Source organism: Rhinichthys klamathensis, unplaced genomic scaffold, assembly GCF_029890125.1.
Source record: "Rhinichthys klamathensis goyatoka isolate OS25496 unplaced genomic scaffold, OSU_Roscu_1.1 h1tg000177l_1, whole genome shotgun sequence".
Lineage (NCBI taxonomy): Eukaryota > Metazoa > Chordata > Actinopteri > Cypriniformes > Leuciscidae > Rhinichthys > Rhinichthys klamathensis.
Genome location: NW_026606706.1, coordinates 1,769,179 through 1,783,261, shown reverse-complemented (window position 1 = coordinate 1,783,261; position 14,083 = coordinate 1,769,179). Strand labels below are relative to the sequence as shown.

Here is a 14,083-nt window from a genome sequence, read left to right as displayed (position 1 = left end):
AATAAAAAATTTAAAATGAAGTCCATAAAGTGGTGGTGTAGCTTTATGGTTAAGGCTTGCTGATTCAAGCCACATAAGAAGCGAGCCATGACCCTTGATCAAGACACCCAACCCCAGGTTACTTCAGAGGGACTGAACCTGTAATGTATAAACAGGAAGCTGCTTTGGATAAAAGCTAAATGCCACTAAAGCCCACTGAATTCAAGGTCACGGTATAGCTGTCTTCATCTGACCTGATATTTACTTTACTTTGCAGAGGCTGAGTGAGTCGATGGGGATCCATCCTGGAGATGCCAGTCTTTTCATAAATGGAATACATGTTGACCTGGACATTCATAACCCATTCAGGTATCATCCCAGCACAAGATTCTTTTACTGACTGGTTTCTGTCTGCTGTTCAAAGTAGTAGTGTGTAATTGGCACCACTAACATTCCCCAACATGTTTTATGTGTGTTAATCACATACTACTGTACATTCTCAACTGCTCTGTAGCATCCTGGACATTCTCAGAGGTGAGGCTAAGATTCTTGAAGGTCTTCATAACCTTGGCATCAGAGGAAGCAGCATTAGTAAGTTCCTGCATTTACCAACATCAACCACTGTAGAAGACAACTATGCTCTGGACATCCGCCACTCATCCATTATGGTGAGACGCTAATTATTTAAATGTAGTTGTAGAGCTCAAAAGTTGAGTTCTGGAAGTAAATGCTATTCCAGGTCTATATAGAAAAATTGGTTATAAAAGTAAAAACCAATTCAAAAAATTCAACTTCGAATCAAATGTCGTAATACATCTTGTTTGTTTTGTTTAATTTTTTTCTAATGCAGAAAATAGATGGAAAAATACTTCTGGAACCCAAGTTGCTGAAAAAAAAGCTTTTACTGTTCACATGAAGGCTTTTACAATTTAACAAATGCCTGTTGTTGTCTGGTTTCTAGTGGGTTAATGATATTGAGAAGGACTCCATGTATCGTCACTGGCCCTCAAGTCTACAGGAGCTCCTCAGAGCAACATTTCCTGGTGTTATTCGACAAATACGCCGTAATTTCTTTAACCTGGTGAGTCGACTTGCCTGTGAGTTGATTATAGTCTAAGCTCAAATCTAGCTGTGTGCACAGGTTTATGCAGGGATGCTTTTTATCCTCTGATATCCCCCTTTTTTTAGGACTGCAGCAGACTTATATTAGTAAATAATGTTAATTAAATTGTATTTAAAATAAAAGTTTTTTAAAAAAGTACTGTTGATGTTTTTAGATCATTTGAAAGATTGAAAGATGTTTTTCTTTGCTGTTTGCAGGTTCTGTTACTTGACCCAACACAAGAAGAGAGCGTTGAGCTGGTTAAATTAGCAGAACTCTTTTACAAACATAACATTCCCCTCAGGTATGTGTACGCAACAATAGCATTTAATACATTTTACCTGAGCCTTAATATATTTTTTAATTATGTGGCTTTCTGAACTATGTGATTCTGATATAATGAACTGTATAATGGACCATTGTCACAGGCAAGTCTTTACATAGCTTTGCTAGTATCATATTACTTCATGGTTTCTTACTTATCAAATACAATTTAAACTCAAATCAATATTTTATGTCCATTTCTATTTGGTAAGTTACTGTGTAATAAGCAGCTGACATTATACCTACTTAACATTCAGCAAACAAACCTTATTATCTTATTATGAGCCGCCTACTGTTCATTTATGTTTGTTGATATGTTAATTGTAAATAAGAATGGATGTCAGATTTTATATGCATTTATGTTTCTATGTCTCTTAGGATTGGGTTTGTACTGGTTGTCAGTGTAGATGATAAAGTGGATGGATATTTGGATGCAGGTGTTGCTCTCTTTAGGATGTTAAACTACATCTCAGAGGAGTATGACGAAGCACAGGCTTTCACGTCCATGGTGTCAGTGAGTATCTTTGTGTTTGCTGTGATGCTCTTTTAAATCAAAATGACTTAAATGTTACTTTAGGGTTCTTCTTCACTTTAAGTATAATATTTGAAAGCTTGGCCCATATCATGTACTATAACAGATATATTCAGTTATAACGTACAGGTTTTTTTTTTTTTTTCAAGATATACGTTTTATGAATGAGAAAGGAAGGATACCCAGAGTCTTTAGATTATTCTCCTTCTAAGACTGAATCACAGTGGTCTGTGAATGTAATGCACTATTTTTCCCATTATATACTAGTGAGCTTTTTTTGTCACATGCAGATATATAACAGGGTGGAGGTTGGGGAGACTCTTTCTGTGGATACAATAACTGCATATCTGAAAAAGAAATTTCCAAAAGCAAATGCTGGCAGAATTCTTGGAGTGGACTCAAGCTATGATGACAACAGAAAGGTAATGCTAATACATAGTGTTATGTTCTCCATAACAAAGATGGGAGGTACAATTACAGTATGTACTTTTTTTGTTAAAATGTGCCAGTTTAACTAGCAGAGAATTATATACAAAATAATTACAGTGCACATTGCATCTTTGTCATTTAAAAGGAAAAAAAAAAAAGGAAAATCACAGATGCTTTTCATAGCATTGGTAAATATAAACTGCTGCTTATTGAATATTCCTAGGTACACATGGACACAGAGACTTTATTTTGAAAAGCCAGATGTATATGTCTTTATGAACTTTTGATATTATGTGTTTTTTCAGGCTGGAGGAGTGTTTTACAGGAAGAGTGGATTAGGAGCCCTACCAGTGGGTTTGTTCAATGGTGTTCCACTCAGTAGTGAGGAGATGGACCCAGAGGAGCTCGAGACTGTTCTGCTGCAGAGAATCATGGAAACTACCAACTTCTTCCAGAGATCTGTCTTTATGGTGTGGTATTATTTTTGCTTGCCAACTATTACTTTTAAGGCTTTTCTTTAAGTTAATTGTTTTCAAATCTGGCACAAAGGCAGTGAAGGCCCTCCTGATTGTGCATGTGTCTGTAATCTGGTTAGTTAGCAAATTCTAAGGAGATTCCTGTCATATACAGGGTCAAATCACTGAGAGTAGCGATGTGGTGGACTTCCTGATGGAGCAGGCCAATGTAGTTCCCCGTATCAACCCATTGATTCTTAGCTCTGAGAGACGATATCTGGATTTCACTGCCTCACCAGGTAGCCCTTTAATGATCACCTGACCCAAACCAGGCCATTGTTAATCTTAGTCACCTCACCATCATCACTGTCACAATCACACTGCAATCTCCATCTCAATAACATTGTCACAATACTATCAACATTTCATTACCAATATCTTCTCAATGTTCCTTATTAACTGCCTTAATAATTTCTGTTATAATTAAACAAATAGTTGCAGATGACTGGGATGACACAACTATGTTCGCATACTTGGACTCTAGAGACAAAACGGCAGTTGTCTCTAAGAGAATGAAGTATTTAACCAGAGATGGTAAGTCATATCTTTTTCATATAGATTCTTTGGTGGGGTGATTTTATAGTTTATAATGTGTTTTTTATTAATATCATTTTATAATGGATTTTCATTCAGATTGCTTTGTTTTAAAATAGACTACGAGTGGCCATCAGTGAAGTGTTTGACAATGCACTGCCAGTATTGCTAGTATAATTAACATCGCATGTTGGTTTAATAAATGGTACTTTCAATCATTTAAAGCACATTACAAGTACACTTCTTAGCTCAAAAACTATCCAAACTGTGTTTTCCTAAAAAGCATTATTCTTAAAGCTGCAGTCCGTAGCTTTTCCTCTTTGTCGCCATCTCTCTGTTCGAAATCTGTAACTGCAGTGATTCGCGGAATTATCATCTTTACGTGGGTTGTAAATCGGCATGAAACAGCGCGGATGAACACAGTGTTTTGAGGGGAGTGGTGCTGTCAGTCACCGCGCTGTGTGGATACTGTCATACAGAATCACAGATTCACTTTTTGAAAGTTTGACCAACATAAGAATTTTCATAAGAAAATATCTTCTGAACAAGTAAGTAACATCCATTTTTGTTCTGACCAACTAAGGGGGAAAAAGCATTCGACATGATAAGCTTCGTTAGATTTAATCAACGCGATTTACAGCAACCGTGCAAATTATAGCCTACTTTGTTCTCAAATTGTTCATGTTAACAACATCACATCAGCATTGCGTGACTAATGTTAAATTTAATGTGTTTTATGGTTACCTGTGTAGTTTAGAACTCATATTCTCCATAATAGCAAAACGAGAAAGGCACAACAAAGGAAACTCCATAACTGTGTGAATTAAGAAAACGCGATTGAACTATTGAAATGTCTTAACTTACTTGTTCAGCAGAACAAAGCCGTCTCTTCTTCCGTTTTGAACCCCTTCAAAACACGGAGTTCACGCACTTTTCAAAAGCCCCGCCGATGTTTAAATCCTTGTGTTCGCATGAGACGGTTTCTTTCTCTTTCTCTAGCCACCTTAAATCCGAAGTACGAAGTCTTTTGGGTTTTATAACTGCTGAATCTCCAGTTGACACTGATGATTGTTGTTTGGATCTTTCTGGATGCCATAAGTTTAATTATGTAAAGTGCTGCGAGAAAAGCCTATACATCTAAACATCTCGTCACGCGCAGTATAGCCGGCTAGCCGAAACTCCTTCTTTATGTGTACGGGTGTGACGTAATGACGCAAAGACATGCTCGAATTTCCCGCGGAAACCCACCAGTACCACTGGAATTAAAATCATTATTACAAGCTAACCGTTTTGAATCTAGCTATGGCAAGCAGATAGTTTTGACCACTGGCAGAATAAGTTTTTTTTAATATAATTATTTTGGATTATTTTTAACTTAAAAAAGCTACGGACTGCAGCTTTAAGTAACATTTTTTTCTTCTCTCATAGAGGAGGAGATGTTGTACGGAGTGACTGTGTGGATTGTAGCAGATATTGAACAGCCCTCTGGGAGGCAATTGCTCCGGAATGCCTTGAAACATATGGTGAACTACTGCAGTTTTTATTTCCAATTAGTTGTATCCACAGGAATCGCATCTTCAGAGAGCGGAGGCACACGTGCATCTTAGAAATTAATCTGAGAGCAATTAATCTTTGAAATCATTCTTGTGGTCTTGGTTAATTAACAAAATCCAGTGGTCACGGACCGATTATTTATATATATATATTAGGGATGGGCATTTTTCAAAAATATTGCATTCGAATATTCGGGCTCATAAAAATCGAATATTCGAATATTCGTTTATTTAAATGACGTTTAATGAAAAAGACGTTATTTTTTAAGTTATCACGTTTTTGTCACCATTTCAGAACAAGCTTACAATTAGGCAATATACACAACAAGCTTACAATATATGTTAAAGTTTTCTTTTAGTTGAAAACATTAAACAGTAGGCCTATGTGTAAACAAAAAATATAAAAAACAAAAGCATTAATAAAAGCATGCTTAAGCAGCGCGAACGGGAAAAAAACGCCTAATAAAGCAGATTGTGCCAGATATCGTACAGAACGTACACACACACGAGTCAGCATATGATTATCGCGTTTATATTGTTTCACGTTTTTATTGAGAAAAACAATATCCACATGCAGGGGCGCCACCAGCAATTTATGCTCGAGGGAGAAAATGCGCTTTGCTGACAGACGCTTCAGAGACACAAAGATAACGGTGTTCTAAGTTTCTAACAGCACTTTGCGTTTTCTGTTATTAAACCTGTCTCCCTCAACGAAACCTAAAGGAAGTATATGTCTCAAAATCATTTTGCTATAAGATAAGTTATCATCTCGGATCACGCGGGGTCCAGCTGCGCTTACCTGCAGTCGTGAATGCAGTGATGGACAGCTATCTTTCCTCATTCGACTGTTTGGATTTCATGTGATTTCTCATTGTGTTGATGATATTATAACTCAGATTAATTAATTAATTCGATCAAAAGTAATTCCATTTAGTAAGATCATTTTCAAGTAATTCCAAACTTCGCGAGGCAGACGACAACATTATGTGATCAAATACACACAACTTGTTAACACACTACACAGCGCCACCCAGTGCATTTAATTATAACTGCGAGTTAGTGCTTGGGATTTATCATGGATTCACTGCATTTACGGCCAGCAAAGCAATGTAGTAAAAGTCGAATAGTATTTTATTTTTCGAATAATAATTACAGATCGAATATTCGAAAATTCGAATATTCGTGCACATCCCTAATATATATATATATACACATATATATATATATATATATATATATATATATATATATATATATACATATAACATATTATGTTATTATATAATACATATATTAATATACACTGAACAAAATTAGAACAAAACACTTTTGTTTTTGCCCCCTTTTTTCATGAGCTGAACTCAAAGAACTCAAAGAAGACTTTTTCTATGTACACAAAAGGGCTATTTCTCTCAAATATTGTTCACAAATCTGTCTAAATCTGTGTTAGTGAGCACTTCTCCTTTGCCGAGATAATCTATCCACCTCACAGGTGTGGCATATCAAGATGCTGATTAGACGGTATGATTATTGCACAGGTGTGCCTTAGGCTGGCCACAATAAAAGGCCACTCTAAAATGTGCAGTTTTACTGTATTGGGGGATCCGGGGGGATCCACCCTGAAGGAAAAAAAAAAGGTTGTTGATTGTGGCCTGTGGAATGTTGGTCCACGGCTGGTCAATGGCTGTGCGAAGTTGCTGAATATTGGCGGGACCTGGAACACGCTGTCGTATACGCCGATCCAGAGCATCCCAAACATGCTCAATGGGTGACATGTCCGGTGAGTATGCTGGCCATGCAAGAACTGGGATGTTTTCAGCTTCCAGGAATTGTGTACAGATCCTTGCAACATGGGGCCGTGCATTATCATGCTGCAACATGAGGTGATGGTCGTGGATGAATGGCACAACAATGGGCCTCAGGATCTCGTCACGGTATCTCTCTGCATTCAAAATGCCATCAATAAAATGCACCTGTGTTCGTTGTCCATAACATATGCCTGCCCATACTATAGCCCCACCGCCACCGTGGCCCACTCGATCCACAACATTGACATCAGCAAACCGCTCACCCACATGACGCCATACACGCTGTCTGCCATCTGCCCTGTACAGTGAAAACCGGGATTCATACGTGAAGAGAACACCCCTCCAAAGTGCCAGGGGGATAGTTAATACAGTAAATAATACAGTAAAACTGCACATTTTAGAGTCGCCTTTTATTGTGGCCAGCCTAAGGCACACCTGTGCAATAATCATGCTGTCTAATCAGCATCTTGATATGCCACACCTGTGAGGTGGATAGATTATCTCGGCAAAGGAAAAGTGCTCACTAACAAAGATTTAGACAGATTTGTTAACAATATTTGAGAGAAATAGGCCTTTTGTGTACATAGAAAAAGTCTTAGATCTTTGAGTTCAGCTCATGAAAAATGGGGGCAAAAACAAGTGTTGCGTTTATAATTTTGTTCAGTGTATTTGGGATAAAGGAGAGACCACCATTAAGAGCAAGCTGAAGGCAGAACATTATTAGCATGTTATTTATATTTGATCGAAATCTTATCTCAGAATAATCTGAGAAAATAATTACAAAGTACAATGCATATTACATATGTTATCACAGTTTTGAATAACAATACATTTTACAAATTACAGTGTTATTGTATCAAGACCCAGATATTGATCTTGATCTAGTTTATCTCTCATCATTCTTTGAGTTCACAAATCTGTTATTATGTTTTATATAGCTGAATAACTAATAACATACTAGTAACGTTAAAGGTTGTATCAGCGATTTCAGGCCCAAAAAAGCCCCAAACATAAATGATCACATTCATCTAATCTTTCCTAACGATCCGCTAGCTGCTCGCCCCATAAGCAGGCCGTCAAATAAATGCGTCTCTGTAGGCAGCCTAGGAGATCTGAGATCTGCACACAAAAACAATTGGTTTCACCAACCACTAAAAACCAAAATAAATAGTGTTCCAACCAATCACCGACAGGGGGTGGGTGTTGTGAGGTTTTGCGCTTGTGCACGGCTGCACGCGAAGTCGGAGCTGAAGAAGCAGCCAGAGTCTATCAACGAACCCATGTCGGTGATTGGTTGGAACACTATTTATTTTGGTTTTGAGTGGTTGGTGAAACCAATTGTTTTTGTGTGCAGATCTCAGAGCCTAGGCTGCCTACAGAGACGTGGTTTTTTGACGGCCTGCTTATGGGGCGGGCAGCTAGCGGAGCGTTAGGAAAGATTAGATGAATGTGATCATTTATTTTTGGGGCTTTTTTGGGCCTGAAATCGCTGATACAACCTTTAACGTTACTAGTATGTTATTAGTTATTCAGCTATATAAAACATAATAACAGATTTGTGAACTCAAAGAATGATGAGTATCATAGTATCATAAATCTTACTCCCAAAATCTGTGTATGACGATCATTGCTTTATTTCATTTAGTAATCTGACCCAGGTCCTTTACAAAATTCAGAATGACATAATGTGATTTGCTATCATCTTGTTTGCTATAATCTCCTTTTCAAGAGAGTCTCTGATCCACAGTGTTTGTTTGCAGAAATCCAGCACCTCCAGCTGTCGTGTCGGGGTGATCAATAACCCCATTGGAAAGCCCACGGAGGACAACAGCAGTCTGTACCGAGCCTTCTGGGCTTCTCTCCTCACCCAAAGCAACAAGAACACGCTCGACTTCACCCTAAAACTCCTCAAAGAAGAAAATGTTGAGCTCTTCAAACAAGGCACCAAGATTAAGCACTTACTTAAACAGGTCAGTGGAGTGTGAAATACTGTGTCTGGGTAATGGGGAATTATGTGTAGAGTTGGATTTATCTTTACAGACCTGTTCTTTTCTCGCCTGTCTGTCTTTTTTTTATGTCACTTGAGTTCAGTTGGCAGACAATGGCCACGTACACACTGCAACTAAATTCGATTGTCAATTCACCTTTTAGTGCTTAATCCTGTTCTGTACATACACAGTTCAGAAATTTACAGGGGTGACAACCGAATTAACTCCCGAAACATGCAGGTAGTGACAACCACATTTACAAAAGTTCTATGAAGTGTGTACGAATCATAATCTTCAGTCAGAATAGTGGATACCAAACATGAGAGATGCCAGACCATTGCTATGGTTACCACTGTGTCAATCATCGCAGTTTCGGGAGTGAGTCGGTTTCCGTACACACTGAACAACAATTTAGGGGACTCACTCCCGCATTGAAATGTGGTTGTCACTCCTGAAATTTTACAGTGTGTTTGTGGCCAATATGTCTTCTGCTCCTGTCAGTCTGTATATATTTATATAAAGCGTCAGTACCCTTTTATTGTTAAAATCATAGTAATGCACTGCCCCTTGTGGCTTATTGCTTTAATTTAAAGCATTTTCTTACCATATAGTAGCTTGTGTCACTTGCTGTCTACCCACTACCATCTAGATCTTATCTCTATTAAAGCACCTGACATCAAATGCTACTTTTATTGTTTCCTCCTGTCATTACTATGATAAAATAGTACAAGCAAGGCCTCTCTTCTTTTCCATGGTGTCTTTACCCCATCGCCACATCCAATGGAAACCACTCAACCACATGTAATTTTCTCAGACTTAGACAACTGCATTTCTGGGAATGGCTCCCCTATACCTTGTATAACCACAATTTAAGTCTACGGTTTTATTGACAGAGTATTGCAATTCTCAGAAAGATTGATTGGTCTGTCTAGCACATGGAGAGATTTTTTTTTCGTGGTTTTTTTTTTCGTTTTTTCATTGTCTCTATCCCTCCTGCTCCCTCTATTTATTTCCATTGTAATGTATTAGATAAGAGAAAGTGTTCCATCCTACCCAGTATTCCTGAGTTTTTTTGGTTTAAAATGTTGGAGAGAGAGTTTTTTGGTTCCCTGAGAGCTTGTGCCTGAGACCTGTAATGGCTCTATTATTGGATGGAAAGGAGAGGTGTTGTGCTGATATTAGCATTTCCTTCCTTTTCATAAGGTCCAAATGATGGAAACAATAATAATCTGACTCTATGCAGCTGAAACACCCGAGATTTGTTATCGGCACTGAAGCCATTTTTTAATTACATGTCGGATAAATGAAAATGTTTAATGATTGATTCGTGAGACACGGTCTCCAATGGCAGCACATTTTTCATTGGTCTAGCCAATTTAATTTTCCTCTCAAAATACTCTAATGACTGCACTTGCACAAATGTGCCCCCCTTAGTTATCAATAACACATTGATTAACTATTTCCTCCTTGCAGTGTAATCAAAAAAGCAAACTAATGAGCCAATCAATTTGTTCTTTCCAAATTTTGTACTACACTTAGTTCAAATAAATAAATATTTATTATCAAAAGAATAATTCCTTATTACGTGACTGAAGATTTTCTCTCTCTCTCTCTCTCTCTCTCTCTCTCTCTCTCTCTCTCTCTCTCTCTCTCTCTCTCTCTCTCTCTCTCTCTCTCTCTCTCTCACACACACACACACACACACACACACACACATATGTGTGTGTGTGTGTGAGTGTGTTATGAAACGTTTCTTAAATATATTGGATTCCATCTGAAGGATCATGTGAGATTGGAGTAATGACTGCTGAAAATTATACCTTTTTCCACAGTAATAAATATGTATGTCACCTTTTCCAAGTATTTAAGTGTTAAATGTGTTTGATCTCCTGTAGGGTATGGACCATGATGCCTTTGAGAAGAAGTTCAACACGATGGAGGTGGACTTCCTGCACAGCCAGCAGAAGTACTGTAAGGAAGTTCTGAAGCTGAAAGCTGGACAAGGAGCTGTGGTCAGCAACGGCAGGGTGAGACTCACAAGCACCCCCTCCACCTTTAGACACCTCAAGACAAATTCCATAGGCATTATGAAATAATTTATATCCTAATGACTTACGGTACGGACTGCTGATTTGGATGATAAATAGTCTGAACCGTAAGGTCTCACCAGTTGGTCTCTCTGATGGGGACGTTTTTTTGTTGACTCAGTATTAAGCCGTTTGCTTGGCCTGTCCTAACCTGTGAGGAGAGGTAGAGAGAGATGAAGCCTGGCGTTAATTCACCAGCGTCCACTCAGCAACCTCTGCTGCAGGGGTCATGGGTTATATGGAACCACCGAACTGTCATATTGCTGTGCTTTCTCAGCAGAGTCTTTGTTGACAGACGAGCACAAAATGGGCCACAGCCTGAAATAGCAGTGACACATCCCATCATTCTCCAACACACCGAAGTGATCCCCAGAATTTATTTTTGTCTTGAAAGAATTATGGTTTCATAATTTCTGCTCTTTTGTTCCCTTTGGTTTTATAAGATAATACGTGTATTATAAAACAAGACTAATATATATATATGTGGAATTCATGCGCAAAAATCAGAAGCGTGCGCACAGATATCTGCGTCTCAGACAGCATGTGAATACTGAATTGAGCTCTCTTTCACATCTTCTTGCACTTGAACACATATATTTAAATATATATATATATATACAAACAAAATTGTCAAAATGCCCATCTTGGCAAATATCCTTTTAAACATAGTCAGCAGTGATGGGAATAACGGCGTTATTGTTACTAACGGCATTACTTTTTCCAGTAACGAGTAATCTAATTGATTACTCTTCTCATCTTAATAACGCCGTTACCGTTACTGCCAAAAAATGCGGCGCGTTACTATAACTGATGAAGCTGTTTTTTTTTTTTCATCAGACCAACTAGATCTCTGAGCGAGAGGCAAATACTTTTTTTACTGTTCTTCCTTGGTTAGTGGGCAGAGCATGAGACAAGCGCATAAATGCTGACGACTGAGGTAGAGTAAAATGTCATTGTAAGCCAATCAGAGGTAGAGTTGGGCGGGTGTTCGAAAGCACGCATAGTTGTGATGGGCATTCGGCTCTTTTGACTCAGCTCACTGAAAAAGAGCCGGCTCTTTTGGCTCACAAACGGCTCTTTAAATGACTTTGACTATAATATTTCAATTTTTATTACATAATTATTTAATTTCTATAGGCTAAATTTGTAAAAATAGAGTCGGCTCTTCAGATATGCGAGATATGGCTCATAGAGTCGGCTCATTCGCGAATCGCGAACGACCCATAAAAAGCTCATTCGCGAACGAGTCGATCCATCATTCATCACTAACGCTCATTCGCGAACGACCCATCATCACTAATGGCTAACGCTCATGAATTGCGAACGACCCATCATCATAACGCATAGTCGGACAGGACAGGACACACAAGGAACAACACAAGCCAGTCAGTCTTTTTGGTATATTGCTTAACAAGCTTAATTAAATTTTGCCCAGTTGTGGCCTGTTGAGGGGCAACACATATCAAAAGTTCCAAAACATCTATTGTGTTATTTGCATTGATTCACTATATAAACATAATATCTACATACATGGCATTTGATTGGAGGCTAGTCTACTTTGTCCCACAGCAACATAATTTTTTTTAGATGTGTGTACAATGTTTCTGTTAATAATGTATTGTATTAAGTGTCCATTTCATTATAATATTCAGATTTATCATAAATAATTGAACATGCACATGTATTGTAAGTTCCGTTAAAGAGGGGTAGAGGTGGGGTCACATGTGAGCATTTAAAATTTAATTTTACTTGAAAGTAACGCAAAAGTTACTTTCTTAAGTAACTAGTTACTTTTAAAATTTGTAACTGAGTAACTAATTTAGTTACTTTTTGGAAGAAGTAACTAGTAACTGTAACTAATTACTTTTTAAAAGTAATTTGCCCTACACTGATAGTCAGTTATGTATTAACTAAACGTAAACTGTGAGAAATAAAACGCTTGTGTAACAGTATATTCATTGGATCTGTGCATTAGCTCTTAAAGTGACCGCAGCCTAATATTCCTGCTGTTTGTTTTTAATGCTAATCAAACAACAAAAGACAAAGAACAATCACTCATTGCTCTTGACTGAATAACTTTCGTAACTTTATTAAGGATTAATCTATGTTTGATGACTTGTAAAAAATATTGGTTACACTTTATTTTAAGGTGACGTAGTTACATTGTACTTACTCAAATAAGTACTGAGTAATATTAATAAACTACATGTACTTACTATAGTTAAGGTTTGTTACCTGTAAGTATGCATAATTTACTGTTATTACTATAGTAAGTACATGTAGTAACATGTAACCACGTCACCTTAAAAAGTGTTACTTCAGTCTTCAGTGTCACATGATCTTTCAGAAATCATATTATCAATGTTGAAAACTGTTTTAGCTGGGGGGGGGGGGGGGTTAGGAAAACATGATACACTGCCATTTAAAAGTTTGGGGTAAGTAAGATTTAAAACAAAAAAAGGAAAAAAAAATAATGAATACTTTTATTTAGCAAGGATTAAAAAAAGACAATATTATGAAATATTACAAAAAAGTTATATTTATAATTGATGCTGTTCTTTTAAACTTTCTATTCATCAAGGTATCCTAAAAAATAAATTACAGTTTCCAAAAAAATATTAAGCTGTTTAAAATTATTAATAATAATAAGAAGAAGAAGAAGAAGAAGAAATGTGTTAATCAGCATATAAGAATGATTTCTGAAGGATCATGTGACACTGAAGACTGGAGTAATGGTAAATTCAGCTTTGCCATCAATTATATAAATTATATAATTGGCAATTGCATTTTAAAATATATTAAAACATAAACCGGTTAATAATAAATATTACATTTTAATAAATTACATTTTAAAATATATTACAACATAGCTTGGTTAATTTAGATTGTAATAATATTTCACAATATTACTGTTTTTACTGTATTTATGATCAAATAAATGCAGCCTTGGTGAGATTAAGAGAATACTTTCAGAAACATCATTAAAAAAATTTAATGTTTCCAAACTTTTGACCTGTAGTGTATATATGTTGTATTTATATTATTTTATGTACAATTTTAAATTTGTATATTAGCTGCAAAATCACTGAACTTATATGTTCACCTTTATTCATATTTTTTTATATAAAACAATATATTACAGTAGTATTTTATAAATAATATTTTATGCATAAATATATTCATATTAGATTTCATGATAATATGATGTATTTATATTCGCTTTTAACAAGAA

General features: G+C 36.7%; 1 protein-coding gene across 2 annotated transcripts in view; it reads left to right on the top strand.

The window, feature by feature from the left end:
• Window positions 1–14,083, top strand: part of uggt2 (UDP-glucose glycoprotein glucosyltransferase 2) — a 46,287-nt gene that overhangs the window by 6,211 nt on the left and 25,993 nt on the right. For both annotated transcript variants that reach the window (XM_056260743.1, XM_056260742.1), the window contains exons 11-22: window positions 257–348; window positions 494–647; window positions 941–1,060; window positions 1,300–1,385; window positions 1,784–1,919; window positions 2,228–2,359; window positions 2,672–2,836; window positions 2,997–3,120; window positions 3,317–3,415; window positions 4,844–4,938; window positions 8,537–8,746; window positions 10,660–10,791. In XM_056260743.1, the coding sequence (XP_056116718.1) occupies window positions 257–348; window positions 494–647; window positions 941–1,060; window positions 1,300–1,385; window positions 1,784–1,919; window positions 2,228–2,359; window positions 2,672–2,836; window positions 2,997–3,120; window positions 3,317–3,415; window positions 4,844–4,938; window positions 8,537–8,746; window positions 10,660–10,791 (1,545 nt within the window). The remainder of the gene's footprint in view (window positions 1–256; window positions 349–493; window positions 648–940; window positions 1,061–1,299; window positions 1,386–1,783; window positions 1,920–2,227; window positions 2,360–2,671; window positions 2,837–2,996; window positions 3,121–3,316; window positions 3,416–4,843; window positions 4,939–8,536; window positions 8,747–10,659; window positions 10,792–14,083) is intronic.